Source organism: Mus musculus, chromosome 10, assembly GCF_000001635.26.
Source record: "Mus musculus strain C57BL/6J chromosome 10, GRCm38.p6 C57BL/6J".
NCBI classification, from domain to species: Eukaryota; Metazoa; Chordata; class Mammalia; order Rodentia; family Muridae; genus Mus; species Mus musculus.
Genome location: NC_000076.6, coordinates 91,056,520 through 91,078,812, shown reverse-complemented (window position 1 = coordinate 91,078,812; position 22,293 = coordinate 91,056,520). Strand labels below are relative to the sequence as shown.

At 41.8% G+C, this 22,293-nt stretch overlaps 1 protein-coding gene across 3 annotated transcripts in view; it reads left to right on the top strand.

Moving 5' to 3' along the window:
* Apaf1 (apoptotic peptidase activating factor 1) overlaps positions 1-22,293 on the top strand; it is a 93,433-nt gene that overhangs the window by 3,931 nt on the left and 67,209 nt on the right. For all 3 annotated transcript variants that reach the window (NM_001282947.1, NM_009684.2, NM_001042558.1), the window contains exons 4-10: positions 1,082-1,279; positions 11,549-11,732; positions 16,597-16,709; positions 16,984-17,115; positions 18,527-18,765; positions 19,073-19,240; positions 20,371-20,502. In NM_001282947.1, the coding sequence (NP_001269876.1) occupies positions 1,082-1,279; positions 11,549-11,732; positions 16,597-16,709; positions 16,984-17,115; positions 18,527-18,765; positions 19,073-19,240; positions 20,371-20,502 (1,166 nt within the window). The remainder of the gene's footprint in view (positions 1-1,081; positions 1,280-11,548; positions 11,733-16,596; positions 16,710-16,983; positions 17,116-18,526; positions 18,766-19,072; positions 19,241-20,370; positions 20,503-22,293) is intronic.

Below are 22,293 nucleotides of genomic sequence, written 5' to 3'. Positions count from 1 at the left end.
AAATTTTTTTAAATATTCTTTTTTTTTTCAATTTTTTATTAGACATTTTCTTTATTTACATTTCAAATGCTATCCCGAAAGTCCCCTATACCCCCTCCCCTCCCCCCCGCCGTAAAAATGTTTTTATTTAATGTATGAGTACTCTGCTTCATATACATCCACAGTACAGCAAAAGGGATCAGATCTTCTTATCGATGGTTGTGAGCGACCATGTGGGTGGTGGAAATGGAACTCAGGACCTCTAGAAGAGCAGTTAGTGCTCTTAACCACTGAGCCATCTCTCCATCCCAGAAGTTTATATTTTTAAAAGGAATTTCATAAACATTATTCCCTTTACATCCTTCCCAGTCTTATAAAGTCTCTTTCTTTCTTTCTTTTTTTTTTTTTTTTAAGATTTTATATATTTTATGTACACATTATGTAGCTGTCCTCAGACACACCAGAAGAGGGCATTGGATTTCATTACAGATGGTTGTGAGCCACCTTGTGGGTGCTGGGAATTGAACTTAGGACGCCTGGAAGAGCAGTCAGTGCTCTTAACCGCTGAGCCATCTCTCCAGCCCGAAGTTTCTTTTTTAAAACACATTTATTTATAGTGTGTGCTCTGGTGCACATGTGGGGAGTCAAAGGACAGCTGGATTAGAACTTGGCTCCTCACACTTACAGCAAGTGCCTTTACCTGCTGAGACGCTTTATTGTCCTTTCCCTTCCCTCGTTTCTTGTTGTGGTTCTTGGGATCAAACCTATGACCTTGCACATGTTAAGCAAACTCAGGCACTGAACTGTATACCCTTAGTCCTTCCCAGTATTCAACAAAGACAAGAGAGGCCAGAGGGCCAGGCACTGATAGTGTATGTAAGGCAGGGATAGATGGAGACTTCTGTTGTGTGTGGTAATCTTGAAGAATATGTGCTTCTTGTTCTTTGTGTTCTGAGACGGTGGAAGGGTAACGTTCATATTCTAGTCGTACTTTGAGTTTTGTCTTAGAAAAATTTGAGGCTAAGCCTGGGATTCATGGGAAGATTACTCGAAAAGTAGTCACTGTCAAGTTTTGTTCACTCCTGCTTGGTTTGGGTTTCAGTAAGGACAGTGCTGTGTGAAGGTGGAGTACCCCAGAGGCCGGTTATTTTCGTTACTAGAAAGAAGCTGGTTCATGCGATTCAGCAGAAGCTCTGGAAACTGAATGGAGAACCAGGGTGGGTCACCATCTATGGGATGGCAGGCTGCGGCAAGTCTGTGTTAGCTGCGGAAGCCGTTCGAGATCACTCCCTCTTAGAAGGTAAGCGCCATCACTGTGCTTGGACTCTGCTTTTCAAGATGTTGTTGTTATTTGAACACTGTAGTTTTTTTTAGTTATTGTTGCTTTTAGAGGTTTACTGTTGCTGCTGGTAATAAAGTACTACAAATTTAGTGACTTTGAACAATGCACAGCTCTTGTCTTGTTTTTCTTTTAAGATTTAGTTATTTATTATGTATACAATTCTGCCTGCGTGTATGCCTGCACACCATGAGAAGGCACCAGATCCGTCGGGCTGGCGAGACGGCTTAGTGGGTGAGATCACTGACTGCTCTGAGCCACCACATGGTTGCTGGGAATTGAACTCAGGACCTCTGGAAGAGCAGCCAGTGCTCTTAACCTCTGAGCCATCTCAAGAAGCCCAGGTTTTGTTTTTGTTTTTATGACTAGGATGGACTCAAAGCATTAGAACTGAATTCCTTTGGAGGTTCTTGAGGGGAATCTCTGTCCTTGAATTTTCTACCTCAGGAGGAGCCTACATTTCCTTACCTCACAGTTCCTTCTTCAAAACTAGCAGTGCAGAGCATCTCATTTTGCCTGTTTCTCAGTGGTACTGTTTTGCTTCTGTCCTCTGCTTCTTTGTCTGTGGTTTTTGAGGGTGAGTCATAGGTGCTAGGGATCAAACCCAGGGCCTCTTGCCTGCGAACAGATGCTCCACCACTGAGTTGCATTTTTACATCTTGTTCCTGTTGCACACAGTTCCCCTGAGACAAGGTTTCCCTGTGTAGCCCTGGCTGTCCTGGGTTCCACTCCATAGACTAGGCTGGCCTTGAACTCAGAGATCCACCTGTCTCTGCTTCCCAAGTGCTGGGATTAAAGGCGTGTGCAACCACCATCCAACCTTTTGTTTGTTTGTTTGTTTTTGACACAGGGTCTCTCTACAGAGGCCCAGCAATCCTAGAATTTGCTATGTAGTTCAGGCTGGCCTTGAACTCACAGAGATCTGTGTACATCTGCTTCCTGAATGCTGTAATTAAAGGCATTCACCACCGCCCTGGGCCACATTTTGTTTTCTGACTTGGACTTGTTTTCCTCTTTATAAGGGCCCTGTGATTACATCGGGCTTATTTTATAATCCAGGATAATATCATTCCCAAATCCTTAATTACCAAGCCTATAAAGTCCCCTTTACCATGTACAGTAAATTATTTACTCAAATGTGGATGGGGTGTGGACAGTTTTTGGAGACTATGATTTTGCCCAACATGGGCATATGAAATTAGGACTTGTCTTCTGCCTTACCTGTCACAGTGTAGCGTGCGTGTCTCCCGGCAGTGTCCGGTGGCGCCGTGTCACTGGAGAGAGGCGAGTTCTCCAGCACTGTAACAGTTTGGAGGTGGTAGGATTGAAAAAGGCAGGACTATTCTTACACCTTTTATTCTGGCAGACGATGCTGCAGGGAAAGAGTGTCTCAGAAACTCATTTCTATCAGTGGCTCTCCTGGGGAATGGTTTTTACATGTATTTGGTAGCTGATATTAATTTAAACAATTCCACTTTATTTTTTAAAAAATTAAAAATTGTATTACTTATTTGTGTGTGTGCGCAAACATATAGGTGTGCTACAGGACTTGTGGGCCACAGCGTGCGTATGGAGGCCTGAGGGCGCGTTGTGGGAATTGGTCCTCTCCTTGCACAGTATGGGTTCGCAGGATAAATCTCAAGTACTTAGGTTTGGCAGCAAGCACCTTACCCTCTGATCTCAGTTCTTCCATTTCTATAAATATTTCTTTTTTTTTTTTTCTTTTTCTTTTCATACTTCGCCTTGGTTAGGGTTGCTGTTGCTGTGATGAAATACTACGACCAAAAGCCACTTGGGGAAGAAAGGGTTTATTTGGCTTATATTTAGTGTTCATCACTGAAGGAAGCCAGGACAGGAATGCAAACGGGAGGAACCTGGAGGCCGGGGAGCTCATGTAGAAGCCGTGGACAAATGCTACTTAGTGGCTTGCTCATCATGGCTTGCTCAGCCTGCTTTCTTATAGAACCCAGGATCAGCAGCCTAAGGGCGGCATGAACTATGCTACCCAGGCTGGCCCTCCCCCATCAATCCTTAAAAAAATGCCCTATAGGCTTATGTCTTATGAAGTCATGTTTTAAATTGAGGTTCCCTCTTCTCAAATGACTTTAGCTTGTGTCAAGTTGACATAAAACTATCTAGCATATGCATATATTTGTGTGACATGCATATGTATGTGTGTATAAATATATGTGTATATATATATATACACACACACATATATTATATATATATATATATATATATATATGTTTGCATGTGTGTGGATACACATATGTGAGTGTGTATGTGTGTGTGAAAGCTAGAGGCCGACATTGGTTCTCTTTAGTCCTTATCCACTTCATATGCTGAGGCAGGGTTGCTCACTTGAATCCAGAGCTCACTGGGTGAGTATCTCTGCCTCTTGGGTACTGGGATTATAAATGAGCCACTTGAGCCACTTGGTATGTACACGAGTGCCGGGGATCTGAGTCAGGCCCTCATGCTTGTAGCAAGTGCTTTTACCTGCTGGGCCTTCTCCTCAGCTCCCTTTTTCCATTGGTCATCTGGGAACTGACTATCTTAGCTAGGGTTTTCATTCCTGTGAAGAGGTACCATGTGAAGACAACTCTTATAAAGGATAATAAATTAGGACTGGCTTAGGTTCAGTTTATTGTCATGGCGGGAAGCATGTCAAAGTCCAGGCAGGCATGGTGCTGGAGGAGCTGAGAATGCTACATTGAAAGCAAACAGAAGACTGGCTTCTAGGCAGGTAGGATGAGTGTCTCAAAGCCCACCCCAAGAGTTTCACACTTCCTCCAACAAGGCCACACCTCCTAATCATGCTATTCCCTGGGCCAAGCATATTCAAACCACCACAATGACTTTCCTTTCTTCGAATACTCATGTATGCAGTCAATATTTGAGAGCCTTGTGTAAGTGACAGTTTTGGGCATGGGAGATCAAAAAAGAAGTCTGTGCATTTGAGGGATTCATTCCTAGTCTAGTAGAGGAACAGATATGTGATGAAATTACTGTATATATGAAAAACTGAAAGGTAGAAAATATACGGTATCTTTTAAAAAGATTTACTTATTTAATATGTACGAGAGCTCTGTCTTCAGACACACCAGAAGAGGGAATCAGATTCTATTACAGATGGTTGAGAGCTACCATGTGGTTGCTGGGAATTGAACTCAGGACCTCTGGAAGAGCAGCCAGTGGTACAAAGTTAGAAGGAAGGAATTTTACTTTCTAGAGGAAGAGGTGGGTTTCCCGAATGAAATGGCATTTAGCTAGATTTTAGAGAAAGAATCAAAGTTTGCTAGGCAGACTAGGAATGGAGGAGCTGGGAAGTAGGAAGGGTGGGGTGAGGTCGGTGGAGAGGTATAAGACATGGTGGGCAGAAGAAGGGTCGGATTGGCTTGGCAGGGTTCTGATGATATTCACCAGCAATAAATGTACAACCACCCCAATGTTTACCTTCCTTCATTCTTTTATGGTTTCTAACAATATTCATCTTTATGTGTGTGTAGCTGCGTATGTGTGTAGTCACACGTGAGTGTGCATGTGTGGAGGCCGGAGGACGGTTGGTGAGATTTGTCTCTCTCTTTCCACTGTGTAGGTTCTGGGGATCCAAACTCAGGCTATCAGGTTTGCTGTTAATGTCTGTATGTCTCACCAGCTCCTTCATTTTTTAGTGAGTCTTATTTAACACTTGCAGGGAATTCAAAGACAGTTTCTGACTTGTGGTGATCATTTTAAAAGTACAAGTCTTAACCAGTGATCATGGTGGCTTACATGACACGTTAAATGGATGAAGTAATACGCCTGTAAGAGATTAGCAAGATAGAGTCTAGGGAACATCTTTGTGCACACATGGGTTTAGTTTACAACTTGTTAGGCTTTCTTGGCAGTGTTGATGGCAATTTTGACAGGATGCCCAGACCTTAGCTCTTAGCTTTTCTTTTCTTTATAAGAGACTTTTCTTGGGACTTATCAGCTCCTTGAAAGTCTTCAGAGTCTTGGAATGTTTTTTAAAACCTCTTCGGCTGCCTGGACATGGTGGCTCATGCCATTAATTCCAGCACATGAGAGGCAATGGTAGAGCTGGACAGTGGTGGCATATGTCTGTAATCACAGTACTTGGGAGGCAGAGGCAGGTGGATTTGTGAGTTTGAGGCCAGCCTGGTCTACAGAGTGAGTTTCAGGACTGCCAGGGCAACACAGAGAAACCCTGTCTCAAAAAACCAAAAAACCCAAAAAACCAAAAAACAATCAATCAAGCAAGCAAACAAACAAACAATAAAGGCAATGGTAGGTAGATCTCTGAGTTCAAGGCCAGCCTCATCTAATATCGAGTTCTTGGATAGCCAAGGCTATACAGTGAGATCCTGTCTAAAACAGAACAAAACCCTAATAAACTACTGCAGAATTGAATACTAAAGATATTTTAGGATAAAATGGTCTTAAGTTCCTTTATTGTAAGGAATTATGTTTTCATTTCAATTTTGTGATGAACTTGTAAAAAGTATATATTTAAAGAATACCTCATTTAAGTTGCTCTATCTGATGATGAGCTTTCAATTTTAGAGGTTAAAAGTGAGTAACTTATAGGATTAGTAGCTTAGGAAATATCATATAATAAACCAGTGTGTGTGTGTACATGTGTGTGTGTATGTGCAAACATGTGTAAACACGTGTATCTGTGTGTTTGTGGACAAGTGTGTGTGTGAGTGTTTGAGCATGTGTGTACACATGTACTTGTGGAGGCCAGAGGTCAACATTAGGTATCATCTTCAATGCTCTCCACTTTATATTTTGAGACTGGGTATCTCACTGAACCCAGAGCTCAATGATTGAGCTAGGCTAGCTAGTTAGCCATTCAGAGAGCTATGCCTTTCTCCTCAGATTTCAGGCATGCCCTTCCACCCTGTCATTCCTGGCTTTTTGCATTGGTGTTAGGAATTAAATTTAGGTGCTCTTGCTTGATGTTTGTGCAAGCACTTTACCAATAGGGCCATCTCTCCTGTCTCTAGCACTTTGCTTTGGGAAAATCCCAGATACACTATAACTCTTTGGTACATCTGAGCTTATATCCTTCATATACTTTTGTGAGATCCAAGTGCTGGGATTCATTTTTAAGTAGACTAATTTTCTTTTGAAAGTTTAACAATTTGTTTCATATGTGTGTACATGGATATATATAATCAGCATATGTTTAAACTAATTACAGTAGTGTGTGTATGCCATGATGCCTCTCCTGCCGTGTGGATTTCAGGGCTTGAACTGAGGTTGTCAGCTTGGGCCTTACTCACTGAGCTTTATTGCCTTTTGTTTTGATAACTTGAAAGCCTTTTCTATAGGCTGCTTATTTATTTAATTCTGTCTTTTCCAAGATTTCCTTGATGCTGTTAGATTATTAATTGCTAGCAGAAAAACATCATGTCAAAATAGAACGAGACCTCTTCCCCCCCCCCCCTCTGGGCAGTATTTCTTTGAATAAATTTCTCTGAATGCATATATATATGTGCAAGCCTCATTCAAGGCTAAATTGCTCCCTCTTGTGCCCATAGTTAAGATGTTTAGATTCTTCCTAAAATGTAGAAATAACAATTCACTGTTTAACTAAATGCTGTGCTGTCATGGTAGATTTGTAGATCAGTAGAGCATTTATGGCATTTGGGTTTTTTCCCCATATGCTTATAATGCCCTAGTAGTCTTCAATTTAGGATAGGAAGGGCTTTCACCTAAGAAAATGATCCTAAACTGAGGAAGAGTTTACTGAGTAGCTCCATTAAGATACTTTGAGTTTTTTAAAATTCTGGGACAATTTAAAAATAATAATAAAGTAGAAAACCCATTTTTTTTTAGAATTACAAATTGAAGTATTATAAAGGTAGAAATTTTTATTTAAAAAGAAGTAAAAGTAAGCCAAGTGTGCAGGTTTATTCAGGAGTCTGAGGCAAGAGAATTGGGAGGTTGAGGCTAGCATAGGCTGCAGGGTGAGATGCTGTCTCAGAAACACCCAGCAAGACAGCTGGGCCAGCTGGGTGGGTAGAGGGCTTGGCTGGCATACCTGATGTCTCCTGGGTTCAGTCACCAAACAGAGAGGCAGCAAAAGAAGTAACGGCTGTCTTCATTCGCCAGTCTCCTGATTCTAAATCTCACCTCGAAGGTTATCGTGGTGAACAGCTTGGAGTGGATTGTTAGAAATACTTTGAGTGTGTTTCAAATGTACACATACAGACCACAGCTATAGGACCCACTGCTTCATCCTAGGGAAGAACTTCTGGAAGTTTCTGCAAGTAAAATGGTAGCATTTCTTCTCTGCCTTCTTCTAAAAGACATTAACCAAACCAGCCTTGTCCTTTTTTTTTGTTTTTTCGAGACAGGGTTTCTCTGTGTAGCCCAGGCTGTCCTGGAACTCACTTTGTAGACCAGGCTGGCCTCGAACTTAGAAATCCGCCTGCCTCTGCCTCCGGAGTGCTGGGATTTTAGTTAGCATACAAAATAGTGAACTTCTTTTAAAAAATATTTTTAGTGAATTATTTATTTTGAGGTGGAGACTCACTGTATAGAGCAGGCTAACCTGAACTCATAGAGATCTGCCCACCTCTTCCTCCTGAGTGCTGGGATTAAGGGTACATTCCATCATGCCTAGAAGGTTTTTTTAAAAAATCAAATTATTTATTAGTGTGTGTGTCATGCGTGCGCGCCTGTGGGTGTGCATAGTGCGCATGTGCAGATCTGAAGACAACTTAGTGAAGTCCATCCTCTCCTTCCACCCTTCTGTGGATTTCAGGGATCACACTCAGGTTGTTAGGCTTGTGTGCCAGTCATTTGGACCTGCTGCACAGTCTCGCCAGCTCACATAATGAGCTGCATTGGGTGTTGTTCTATGTACACATCCTCATATTCCATTTTGTTCTTAACACCCTTTGCTCTTGCCCTCCCTCGCCCTTTGCTTGGCCTCTGTTCTACTCAATAGTCCCCTTCTCTTCTCTCACTTCAGATGTATTCCATTCCTCTTGTTCTCCCTTCCCTCCTCTAGAGCTCTTCCCCTCTCCTTTCTATTCTCTTTCCTTTCCTTTCCTTTCCTTTCCTTTCCTTTCCTTTCCTTTCCTTTCCTTTCCTTTCCTTTCCTTTCCTTTCCTTTCCTTTCCTTTCCTTTCCTTTCCTTTCCTTTCCTTTCCCTTCTTCCCCTTCCATTTCTTCCCCTTTTTCCCCTCCCCTCCCTTTCTTTTCCTTTTGCCTTTCCTTTTTTTTTTCCCTCTTGGCTTTTCAAGACAGGGTTTCTCTTTGTAGCCTTGGCTGACTTGTAACTCACTCTGTAGACCAGGCTGGTCTTGAACTGGGAGATCCACTTGCCTCTGCCTCCCAAGTGCTGGGATTAAAGCTTGTGCCGCCCAGCTGCCCTTCACACACACACACACAAACACACACACACACACACACACACACACACACACACACACACACACACAGAGATACATACACACAGATACACACACACAGATACACACACACACACAAATTGAAGAAATTGAGAAAATTATTTCATTTATGATATGTGTGTGTGTGTGTGTGTGTGCGCGTATGTGAGAGAGAGAGAGGGAGAGGGAGAGAGAGAGAGAGAGCATGCATGTGGAGATCAGAGGACAACTTCCTTGTGGTGCCTGGGAATTAAACTCAGGTCATCAGATTTGTGGTATGTGCCTTTACCCACTGAGGCATCTCATCATCTATAAATTTAAATCTGCTTTTTGTAAGTGAGAGAGAAATATAGTATTTGTCTTTCTCAGTTGAGTTCATTTTGCTTTAAATCTTGATCTCCAGTTTTATATATTTTCTTGTAATAATGTAATAATCCCATTGGCATATATACCACATTTTATTTACCAGTTTGCGTGTTAATGGATCTCTGGGCTGGTTGCATATCTTGATTGTTGTGAAAGATGCAACAGCAAACATGGATGTACAAGTGTCTGAGGTATGGTGACTTAGAATCCTTTAGGTATTTATCCAGATGTGTTACAGCTGCACCAAGTGGTATAGAACTCCATAGTGATTTCCACACGGGCAGCACCGGTTTGCCTTCCTGACTCTCCTACATCTTCCTCTGCGTGTGCTGTTTCCTAAGGAACTGGAATCATGTAATAGCTGGGAGCCATCACTTCAACTAGGTTTTTAAAATTCCTTTATTTATTTATTTGGGATGGAATCTTGCAATGTAGTCTGTGCTGGCCTTGAGCTTGTAATTCTCCTGCCTCTTTTATTTAAGTTTTTAAAAATGTATGTAGTCTGGGGCTGGAGAGATGGCTCAGCAGTTTAGAGCACTGACTGCTCTTGCAGAGGTCCTGAGTTCAATTCCCAGCAACCACATGGTGGCTCACAACCATCTGTAATGGGATCCGATGCCCTCTTCTGGTGTGCATGAAGACAGCTACAGTGTACTTATATACATAAAATAAACAAATCCTTAAAAGAAATTAGTCATTTAAGTATACTCTATAAAGATTTAAGATGTTTTTGTTCTGGATATATAGAAATAAAATACATATATTAAGATATGTTGTTTAATTAGCAATAATTCTAACAGTAATAATAATAATAGACATTTTTGTAAATGCTTACTAATTTAGAGCTTGATATTTATAAGGAACTTTTAGAAGTGTAAAACTAATAATTCTTCCTGCTATCCAGTTTGTTTGTTTGTTTTGTTTTGTTTTTTTTTTTTTTGGTTTTTCGAGACAGGGTTTCTCTGTATAGCCCTGGCTGTCCTGGAACTCACTTTGTAGACCAGGCTGGCCTTGAACTCAGAAATCCACCTGCCTCTGCCTCCTGAGTGCTGGGATTAAAGGCATGCGCCACCATGCCTGGCTGCTATTCAGTTATTTATGTGTTTATTTATATAGGGTTTTTTGTTTGTTTGTTTTTTGAGATCAGCTCTCTCTCTGTAGCCCTGGCTGTCCTGGAACTTCCTTTGTAGATAAGGCTGGCATCAAACTCACAGACATTTGCCTGGCTTTGCCTTCTGAGTGCTGGATTAAAGGTGTGTGCCACCATGCCTATCACATTTTATATCACATTTCATATTTTATTTATACTACTGCAAGGCAACTCTGCAGTAAGTAGAGTAGTGTCATTGCAGTGTAACAGATTTGAGGACTGGGGAGTGGTGTGTTAGAAGTGTGTAGCTGGTGAGTACTGGGGTCAAACAGAGCTCTCAGAGAACCATAGTGATGTGTGATCTGTTTGTGGATGTTGTTTGTTCTCTTTGTTCTTACTTTATGTGTGTGTGTGTGTTTATGTGTGTGTGTGTGTGTGTGTGTGTGTGTGTGTGTGTGTGTGTGTATCACATGTCTACCCCTCAGATGCCAGAGAGGGAGTCAGGTCCCCTGGAAGTGAAGTTAAGGAAGGGAATGAGCTGCCACTTGGGTCTGGAAACCATCCCTGGTCCTCTGTAAGAACAGCTAGCCAGCTCTTCAGCCTTGGTGTTATTTGTTTTTTGTTGTTGTTGTTTTTTTTTTAAAGATTTATATATATATATATATATATATATATATATTTATTATATGTAAGTACACTGTAGCTATCTTCAGGTGCACCAAAAGAGGGTATCAGATCTCATTACGGGTGGTTGTGAGCCACCATGTGGTTGCTGGGATTTGAACTTGGGACCTTCGGAAGCTCAGTCGGGTGCTCTTACCCACTGAGCCATCTCACCAGCCCCAGTGTTATTTGTTCTTAACTGGATGATTCTTTTTCTCTCTACAGGGGTATTACATAGTGTTTGAGGATACTTTTGGTTGTCAGTACTGATAAGGAGAATCCTACTAGCACCATGGTAGTCACCGTGCCTACCATGGTGACCATAGGGACCAGGAGCCTGTTAATCATCCTAGTTTACATGGGAAAATCCCTCTCAACAAATACAGAAAGAAGCCTCATATGTCAAGGGCACTGACTCTGAGAATGGTCACTGGGAACAAAGACTAGGAGAATTTGCTTGGTAAAGAGAAAAGTACTTCCCTGAAAGCCTCAGATGCAGTCCTAACTTAAAATCATTAGTTTTAGTTTTAGATTTGTTTTTTTTTTTTTAGATATTTTAGATTTAGGTTTGTAGCTCAGTAATAAACTCTTACCAGAATTCAAGAGAAGGTAAAGCTAAGATAGGAGACAGAAGACTGGCGTTTATTCAGGGGGGCTCTTGTTCGGAGGCCTTACATTTCTTTGTCTTTCCCTCCTTAGGTTGCTTTTCAGGGGGTGTACACTGGGTTTCCATTGGAAAACAAGACAAATCTGGGCTTCTCATGAAACTGCAGAATCTGTGCATGCGCTTGGACCAAGAAGAGAGTTTCTCTCAGAGGCTTCCACTTAATATTGAGGAGGCCAAAGACCGCCTCCGTGTTCTGATGCTGCGCAAACACCCAAGGTACAGATGGTCAGGTGGAGTTAGTGTACAAGACTTTACTGACATCCCGAGAACACCGTGTTCCTAGAGCCACTTCTTTCCAGTTGTTCTCTCTAAAGTGGCTACCACCTGGTCTAAATTGTGCATTTTTGCATCTTATTGATAACATTGTTTCTTATGTGTCATTATACGGTTTTGAGAATTTCAATTTATAGTTGGTGAGTGGTCTCTGCTAGAAAATACAAACTACCTGCTTTGAATATATTGTTTCTATTGGACAAATATAGAACAAGGGGAAAAAAATCTAAGCAACTAGATAAAGACTGAGAAAGGAAAGAAGGAAGGATTTCTTATTTTTGTGGGGCTGGGAATTAAACATAAGACTTCATATGTGTTAGGTACATGTTCTACCACTGGGGCCATATCCCTTGCAAAAGATTTATTTTATTTTAAAATCCATCATTATTATCTGTATTTGTGTGTGTGTTTAGGCTTGCGTATAGGTTAGAAGACAACTTTCAGGAGTTGATTCTTTCTCCTATGGATTCTGGGATTTGAACTCAGGTCTGAGTCATCCCATCGGCCTGAGAACTGTGTGGTATATGCATTTGTGTGCGTATGTACCCATGTGTGCCCCTGAGGAGGTCAAAGGCACGTGTTGGGTGTCTTCCTCTCTAGCTCTCCGGCTTAGTACCATGATGCAGGGTCTCTTACAGAACCTACAGCTTGTGGTTTGTTTGACCAAACTAGTGTCTAGCAGATCCCAGTGATTGTATCCCTTCTGTGGCATCTCGACTGCTGGAACAATCCTACAACCCCCCTGGTCTAGTTAATTTTCTGTTGCTGTGATAAGACTCCATGAGCAAGGAGATTTGTAGAAGAGAATTTCTTTATGGGCTGAGAGTTTACCAAAAACAGGAGACACAGGCACACTGGGATTTACAATCTGATACCTCACAGGTGGCCTCAAACACCTCCTCCACAAGGCCACACCTCCTAATCCTTCACAAGTAGTTCCACTAACTAGGGGCTAAATATTCAAATTCATGAGCCTGTGGGGACCATTCTCATTTGAACCACCGTACCCTATAACTTTTGTTATGGAGATCCCCACAAGTTTCCAGAGTTTGATTATAGCTGAAGAAATTTATACACACACTGTATTTTTTTTTTTTTTTTTGGTTTTTCGAGACAGTTTCTCTGTGTAGCTCTGACTATCCTGGAACTCACTCTGTAGACCAGGCTGGCCTCGAACTCAGAAATTTGCCTGCCTCTGCCTCCCAAGTGCTGGGATTAAAGGCGTGCACCACCACCACCCGGCTCACACAATGTATTATTAATGCACGTGGAACAGAGTCAAGGTAGCCTACCTGGCTAGCCCTGGAAGTCACAGGAGGAAATCTTTTATTGTAAAAGTTGCTAGAGGCAGCTGGTCTACCAGAGGCAGAAATACCAATTTAGGGATGCAAAAGCCATGAAAGAAACATGGTAACATGATGCCTCCTAAGGTATAAAACAGCCTTTTAGCAACAGACATAGGAGAAAATGAAACTGATAAATTCCTGGAAATGAATTAAAGATAATGATTTTAAGGAAACTCAATGAGATAGGAGAGAATATAGAGTAAAGTTAAGAATTTAAATAAGTACATGATCTGAATAAGAAACTTAGCAGATAGAAGATGATAGTGTTGAATTCACTGAAGTCAGCAAAAATGATTAAAAATAAAATTGATGGAGAGATGGCTTAGTTAAAGAGCACTCGCTGCCCTTCCAGATGACCTGGGTTCAATTCCCAGCACCCACGAGGCAGCTCACACCTGTCTGTAACTCCAGTTCCAGAGGATCCAACACTCTCACACAGACATACATGCAGGCAAAACACCAACACGCATGAAATAAAATAAATTTTAAAAAATCTTTAAGAAAATACAATTGAGAATCTGAGACTATGTCAGAAAGAAGGATTTCTGAGCTTCAAGTTCAGTGTTTTGGAATAAGTCAGCCAGGTCTGTGTATATGATGCACAAATGGAATCCCGGGGGCAGAGGATGCGGGAATGGGAGTTTGAGGATAGCCTGGACCATAGAGTGAGACTCTCTTAATGACAAAGACAAATATAAGACAGTCATGGCAGTTGGCCCAGTGGGTAAGGGAGCTTGGTGCCCAGTTGACAACTTGAATTGGATCCCTCAGTCTCACATGGTGGAAGGAGAGAACTGACCCCTGTAAATGTCCTTTTACTTTTATGTGCATAATCTGGCACAAATACCAACTTAGGCACACACAAACCACGAAAATACTTGGTATAGCATCATGTTACCGTGTCTTTTAGCAACAGACATAGAAGAAAACAAAACTGACAAATTTCTGAAGATGAATTAAAGATAATGATTTTAAGGAAACATACACATAAGTAAGTAGATAAATAAAAAGTGTTCTAAGTGAGACTAAATAAATAAATAAATAAATAAATAAAAAAAGACAAAACTGATCTCAAAAAGCAACAAGAAGCCGGGCACGGTGGTGCACGCCTTTAATCCCAGGACTTGGGAAGCAGAGTGCAGGTGGATCTCAATGAGTTGGAGGCCAGCCTGGTGTACAGAGCAAGTTCCAGGACAGCCAAGGGTACATAGAGAGACCCTGTCTTAAAAACAAAAAGAAAAAAAAAAGAACGTTCCTGGAACCGCTGTTCTTCAGAAATGAAAGGCAAGTAAATTCTTTCCAAGCGAACTGACTTAATTAGCACTACCAGGCTGGATTCTTAAGGCAGTCCTGCACAGATGGGAAAGGATAACTGTCTCAGGGAAGCACTCGAAAGCACACCGCTCACTGGCAGAGCATCCATGGAAAGAAAATCAGCACACCACAAAGGAGAGCAACCCAGCTACAAACCCTTTGGTCTACAGTGGTGACCTGCTTGCAGGATACTGGTGGCACGAAGCCTGTGGTAGCAATCACTGTCTCACCCCCAAGGTTTCAAAAGCCTATGCCAGGGCAAGTGTATGGTTCTCTGCCAGCGGCCTGTGGACCAGGATGTAAAGCTCCCAGCTACTCTCCCAATGCCACGCCTGCTTGCTTCCTGCCATGATGACAATGACAAGCTGTCTGAAACTGTAACCAAGTTTCTATTAGGAGCTCTTTTAGGCAACTTTTATAAAAGAAAGCATGGGACCCATTCCTGACATTGTTTAGGTGGCCAAGAACCCGAGATAGGGACCTAGGGGAAAATCAAATACCATTGTTCTGCCAAAAGAGCATAGCAGAAAAGTGACTCCTAATGACCTTCTGTGACACTCACAGATCAGTGTCTTGCTCAGCCATGATCAGAGAAACTTCCTCCTGTAGGTGCTGGGAACAAAATCAGAGACTCATAGTGCAGAGACACCGTGCAGAGAGAGACCTTGGACCACTCAGTCCTAAATGGGATGTGTCCATCAAATCTTTCCCCTCAGGATTCGGGGACCTCTGTGGAAGAGGAAGCAGAGAGATTGTAAGAGCCAGAGGACTAATGAAGGACACCACAAACACAGGCCTTCTGGGTACAGCAGGGTCGCTGCACATAAGCACACACGTTACTGGGAGCGAGAGGATGAGTTTCTTCAGTGCTAGGCTGCCTCGGAGTGTCGCTGCTACACCAAGTCCCCGTGCCCGTGTTCAGGCTGCCCTTGAGGCTTGAGATTGCCAGTCTTGTCCAGAGGCTTACTGTCTGGCTTACTGTGTGACTTATTTCCTCTCCTGCCCAGGAAGCTGTGTTGGATGGGGACTGTTTCCTATTATTTCCCTCTGTGTTAGCCTTCTGTGTTTTTTTTATTTTTCATTTATTTATTTATTTTTGGCTTTTTTTGAAAAATTATTTGTTTTGTGTGTATTAGTATTTTGCCTGTATATGCAATATGTGTGTGCTTAATGCCCATGGAAGCTAGAAGAGGGCCTTGATTTTCCTGGAACTAGAATTACAGTTAGCTATTGTTAGCTTCCCTATGAGTTCCGGGGCCAAACTTGATCCTCTGTGAGAGTGGCCAGTTCTTTTAATTGCTGAGCCATCTTTCCAGTCCTGTTTTATTTATTTATTTATTTATTTATTTATTTATTTATTTATTTATTGAGACAGGGTTTCTCTGTATAGCCCTGGCTGTCCTGGAACTCACTTTGAAGATCAGGCTGGCCTCGAACTCAGAAATCTTCCTGCCTCTGCCTCCCGAGAGCTGGGATTAAAGGCATGTGCCACCACTGCCTGGATTATTTTTATTTTTTAAGTTAAATTTATTTTGTGTATGTATGTGCATACATACCTTTATTTATTTTTTGTATAGTTGCCAACCTTGACTTCTGTCTTCGTTACTCTTCTACTGCTGTGAAGAGACACCGTGGCTAAGCAGCTCTTATAGAAGGAAGCATCTCATTGGATTCTTGGTTACAGTTTCAGTTTGTCCATTATCATCCTGGCAGAAAGCAAGCAGGCGTGGCACTGAGAGAATAGCTGAGAGCTTTACATCCTGACCCACAGGCAGCTGGCAGGGAACCATACACTTGCCCTGGCACGGGCTTTTGAAACTTCAAAGTCCACTCGTGACACACCTTCTCCAACAAGGCCATACTTCCTGGTTCTTTCCGGACAGTTCATCAACTGGGGACAAAGCATGTAAATGCATGAACCTATGGGAGCCATTGTTATTCAAACCACCACAGTTCTTCATTTTTTCCTTTGTTTTTCTCTTGAAACTATAATCTCGCCTTTGCTACCCTGACTCTTGTTCATGGCCATACATGGAAGGAACTTCTGGTCTGCCAGTTTACTCTTGTCTCAGGATGGTTTTTAAAGGAAGTGCAAAATAAGTGTCATTAGTCCTATTTATTTATTTATTTATTTATTTTTACCTTAGGTCTCTGTTGATCTTGGATGATGTTTGGGATCCTTGGGTGTTAAAAGCTTTTGACAATCAGTGTCAGATTCTTCTTACAACCAGAGATAAGAGTGTTACAGATTCAGTAATGGGTAAGGAGTTTCTGTCTTTTTTTTTTAACTTGGTTTTTCGAGACAGGGTTTCTCTGTGTATCCCAGGCTGGCCTCGAACTCAGAAATCTGCCTGCCTCTGCCTCCCAAGTGCTGGGATTAAAGTCATGCGCCACCACTGCCTGGCGGGTAAAGAGTTTCAATTTACTTTTTAACACTATGGGGAAGTTATTAAACTAGAAGGCGTTGTTTCATCCAGTACATGTACATACGTGACGTGACAAATTGCTTACTTTGTGCCACGATTTTGCTTCAGGTCCTAAGCATGTTGTCCCTGTGGAGAGTGGTCTAGGGAGAGAGAAAGGACTTGAGATCTTGTCACTTTTTGTTAACATGAAGAAAGAAGATCTGCCAGCGGAGGCTCACAGTATTATAAAGGAATGCAAAGGTAGTGCTGCCTGGGTCTGGGGTGTTGTGGGAATGCTGACGCTCTGGTGTAAAGCAGGCTGATGACTACGATAACTTAGCACATCAACACTGGAACCTGCTTTGTGGTATTTAATGGTTAGGTACTTTTGATACCTTAAGTGACTACACTTGGTATTTATTAATTCTTCAAACACCGTTGCATGTACCCACCATATGTTAAAGACTATGTTAATGAGAAAGGTGAAATAAGGTTAAGACCTGTGCTGCCAAACAGTGGAAAATATCCTGAACATCATATAAAATTACTTGGTTTGGACTCTTATACAATTAAAATTTCAGTGTGGTAAGTAGATACTGTTACCCTCTAACACTTTGATGTGAAATCAAAGTTTTACTTGTTCTGAGGATGAGGGAAACAAGAAAACACAATCTCAGCCTTAGTGTCTCTTACTAGACTTTGACAGCACAGATCGCTCGGACACCACCTGTGTAGATATATTTACCAGACAGCATGTGAGTAATCAACTCTGCATGTTTACCAACTGCACGTCCCCTTAATTCTTAAATGGTTTACATGGAAAACGTGACCATCCTACAGGTTGAAAGATCAGCTCCCATGACGACCTCTCTCTGCTTCCAACTTGTCAGTTAACAGGTTGTTTATAACCCATGCTTCTGACTCAGCTTGTTTAATTTGTTTGAGCAGTTTACAGGAATCAGGGAAACACATTTACTGCCCTCTAGAGGATAATACAGACATACAGACAGGAGGTATAGCGATGAGCTCAGGACAGAGGGGAGAGCTTCTGTGCTGCCTTCTGTGTGCCAGCCTGCAGAAGCTCTCCCGTGTGTTCAGCCTCTGCAGTTCCCTCTGGACGCCACTGCATAGGCAGGACTGGCAGCCATGTAGCAAGGGTATTGGACAAGAAGAATAATGCAAAAAAACTGAGCCAATGGTATTGTAATGAGTATCTGCGAGTGAAAGCTGCCTTATTTCTCACGATATTCTTAAAAGACAGACCTTGAAATCTTGAAGTAAGGTAAATCAGGGGCTATAAATACCCATAGGTCTTGGGTAACTTGCATTGAAAATCGTTTCCTGTGCTGGTGAGATGGCTTAGTTGGGTAAAGATGCTTGCTGCCAAGCCTGACAGCCTGAGTTTCATCCAGGCTTGCATGAAATGACAGAGCTGACAAATTGTCCTCTGACCTTCATACACTCATACCCCCATACCCCACCCACCCACACCTCCATCCACCTCCCCACACACTCATGTCCTCCACATACCCACATTAACCGCCCTCCATACACACACACTTGGAGCACGTAGGGAGAGAGAGAGATTTAAAACGATGAAATAAAATTGTTTAGTGGTGATTTTTAACTAAGATGGTATTAATGTAATCACCTCCCCACCTCCCCCCCCCAGGTTCTCCTCTTGTAGTGTCTTTAATTGGTGCGCTTTTACGTGATTTTCCCAATCGCTGGGCATACTACCTCAGACAGCTTCAGAATAAGCAGTTTAAGAGAATAAGGAAGTCTTCATCTTATGATTATGAGGCTCTAGATGAAGCCATGTCGATAAGTGTTGAAATGCTCAGAGAAGACATCAAAGACTATTACACAGACCTTTCCATCCTTCAGAAGGACGTCAAGGTACCTACAAAGGTAATGGACAACCCGCCCTCCTTATCACTGGGTCCTTATGGCATGTGCACTTTGGTAGTTGGACTGACATGAGAGGTGAGGGTACCAAAGTCCCTGCTGTTAGTCTCCATCAAAGGCTCTGTGCTGAGCCTGTTTCTTACTTCTCAGTGGTTCTAGGGAAGGTAGAGAAGCACCCGGTTTTTCATTTTATCTTGGAAACTAATTGAGTCTCTTAAGCCAGAGATATCAAGGAAATAGTGTATTGATCAAAATACTCTGTTTCCCATACTTACTGCTCATTGTCCTTTTATGGTCTGCTAAATGCTAGGTGTTGTGCGTTCTCTGGGACTTGGAAACGGAAGAAGTTGAAGACATCCTGCAGGAGTTCGTTAATAAGTCTCTCTTATTCTGTAATCGGAATGGAAAGTCATTTTGTTATTATTTACATGATCTTCAAGTAGATTTTCTTACAGAGAAGAATCGCAGTCAGCTTCAGGTACTGAAATGCCACTTGTGCTTGAACTTTTGGTTTTGAAACAGTTTTAGACTTGCTATATAAAGACATTCCGGCTGGGCGTGGTGGTGCACGCCTTTAATCCTAGCACTTGGGAGGCAGAGGCAGGCGGATTTCTGAGTTCGAGGCCAGCCTGCCTGGTCTACAGAGTGAGTTCCAGGACAACCAGGGCCACACAGAGAAACCCTGTCTCAAAAAAACCAAAAAAAAAAAAAAAAAAAAAAAAACCCAAAAAACAAACCAAACCAAAAAAAGACATACAAACGATATTGCAGATTGTGTAAACTGTTCCCTTGTTTCCCTTATTGCTAACATCTTACATAACTATAATACAGTTGTCAAAATTAGAAAATTACCATTGATGTACTATTATTAGCTAATAATTCACAAGTTTATTTGGATTTTACCAACGTCTCTACCAATGTTCCTTCAACGGTCCAGATCCAATTCAGGATCCCATCTGATAATGGCAGCATCTGATGTCCCTAATTGTCATCTCCCTAATCAGTGCTTGTCTTTAATGCGAATGAAACCTAAGGCCTGGTGCATAGCAGGCAAGTGCTTTACTCTGGGCTCCGTCTCCAGCCCAGCTGCGGTGGTTTGGAAGAGCGCTAACCAGTTAGTTTAAACTCAGTTCCCTAACTTGACTTTGTCTGCTGTCTTCTGAGTGGCCTGAGGTTGTGCCTCTTTGGCAGGGGCTGGAGAGATGGCACTGAGAGCACCCATGTTAGGTAGCTCACAACTGCCTGTATTTCCAGTTTCAGAGGATCTGACAGTCTCTTCTGGCCCCTTTGGATACTACATTCTATGTACACTAACACACACACACACACACACACACACACACACACACACACACACACACACACGTTTTAAAGAACTATTCAGAAGTGATGCTGTGCCTTTATGCCCTCCTCATCAGGGAGTGAGGTTGGGTAATGTAGATGTTGATTATTTGATTAAAGGGGTGCTTACATGATTCTCCACTCTCTCTCCCTTTTGTAAGCAGCTTGTGGGCGAGATTTTCGTCATAGCTGTGGAAGTGGGAGATCCTCTACTGCTCAGGTTATCGTATTGTTTGCGTCCTCTGATGTGCTTGATGTGGGTTTCAGGATCTGCACAGGAAGATGGTCACTCAGTTTCAGAGGTATTACCAGCCCCACACGCTGTCTCCAGACCAGGAGGACTGCATGTATTGGTACAACTTCCTAGCCTATCACATGGCTAGTGCCAATATGCACAAAGTAAGATGGCACGTTTGAAAATTCTTTTATTTCAATTTCCTGTTTCTATCTATTGTAAATATTTACCCCCTTTGGGTTTATTTATTTATTTTTCTTACAGATTTTATTTATTTCTTTTTTATGTGTATGAATGTTGTGGCTGCGTGTATTTGTATGCTGTACCCAGGGAGGCCAGAAGAGGCTCCAGGCCCCTGGAACTGGGCTTACAAATGGTTGTAAGCTGCCTGATGTGGATACTGGGAAGAGAACCTGGGTCCTGTGCAAGAACAGCAAGTGCTACCAACCATTAAGCTATCAATAAAATTCTTAAATTTTATTTTCTACTTTACTAGATATTTAAATTTTCACATCGTTAAATGCTATGTAAAATTTTTCTTTGGTGTCATGCTTTATCCTATTAGAATCTGAAGATTTTCATGTATGACGTGTGCTTATTTATTTGGTGTGTTTATGTGTGGGTGTATGCGTGTGGAAGTCGGAGGGTAACTTGCTCCCTCCTTCCACTGTATGTGTTCTAAGGACTGAATCTAGGATGACAGGCTTGGTGGCAGCACCTTTACCCTCTGTCTCTCACCAGCCATTGAAATCTTTCTTTTATTTCTTTGTTTAGTTTTTTGAGTCAGGGTTTCTCTGTGTAGCCCTACCTGTCCTGGAACTTGTTCTGTAGACCAGGCTGGTCTTAAGCTCAGAGATCCACTGGTCTCTTTCTCCCAAGTGTTGGGATCGAAGGTGTGTGCCACCACTACCTAGCTAGACTTTTATTGAAAATATATCTTCTGTAAGATTTTTTTATCCCATTTTTACATTTTTTCTTGTGATTAAAAAAAAGAGGTGGGGGTGGGGGGGAATCTTAGTGACCATAGAAAATGAATCCTTTTTTCCTCTTAGCTGTAACCCTCTTTTATCTGCAGTGTGGATTTGTTTCTAAGTTTTATGTGGCAATGGAAGGTGGGAAAGGATATTCACTAATTCATTTACTGAGTACTTGTTAGGGCAAAGTTTCTCAACCTTCCTAATGCTATGGCACTTCAGTACATTTCCTCGTGTTGTGGCTACCCTCAACTGTACAATTATTTCATTGCTACTTTATAACTGTAATTTTGCTACTGTTATGATTTATAATGTAAATATCTGATACACAGGATATATATATATATATATATATATATATATATATATATATATATATATGACTATATATATATGGTCACTACCACTAGTGGATGAGGGTGTTTGTTCTTTGTTGTTGTTTGTTTTTTGAGCAGGGTTTCTCTGTATAGTCCTGGCTGTCCTAGAACTCACTCTATAGACCAAGCTGACCTTGAACTCAGCATCTCTAGAGTGCCGGGATTAAAGGCACGTGCTTCTGCTGCCCAGCTATAGCTAGTATTCTTATCATTCCTTTATTCTTAGCAAGCCAACAGAAGAGTGGTAAACCTTGCACTTTGATTACCTGTAAGATTTTGATTATTGGCTGTATATACATTTGTTTTGTGAATTGCTCCTATTCTTTTCTTGCTTTGAGTTTGTGGTCCTTCTGCCTCAGCCTCTGAGTGCTAAGGATTCAGGTGAATGCCACACAGCTGAGGCCTCTCGGCTCTTAGCTTATCTTTTTCCTTGATGACATTTCTCTTCTTTATTGCTTCAGTCCTGTTATGATTTCCTATAAAGGATCACATTAAACCCTACTCTATTATGTGTTTCAGTAATGTTAATTCATGTCTTTTAAAAAGTTTTGGATATGTTGCTTTGTAATGTATAGAATATATGGATTTTTATCTAGTTAAATGT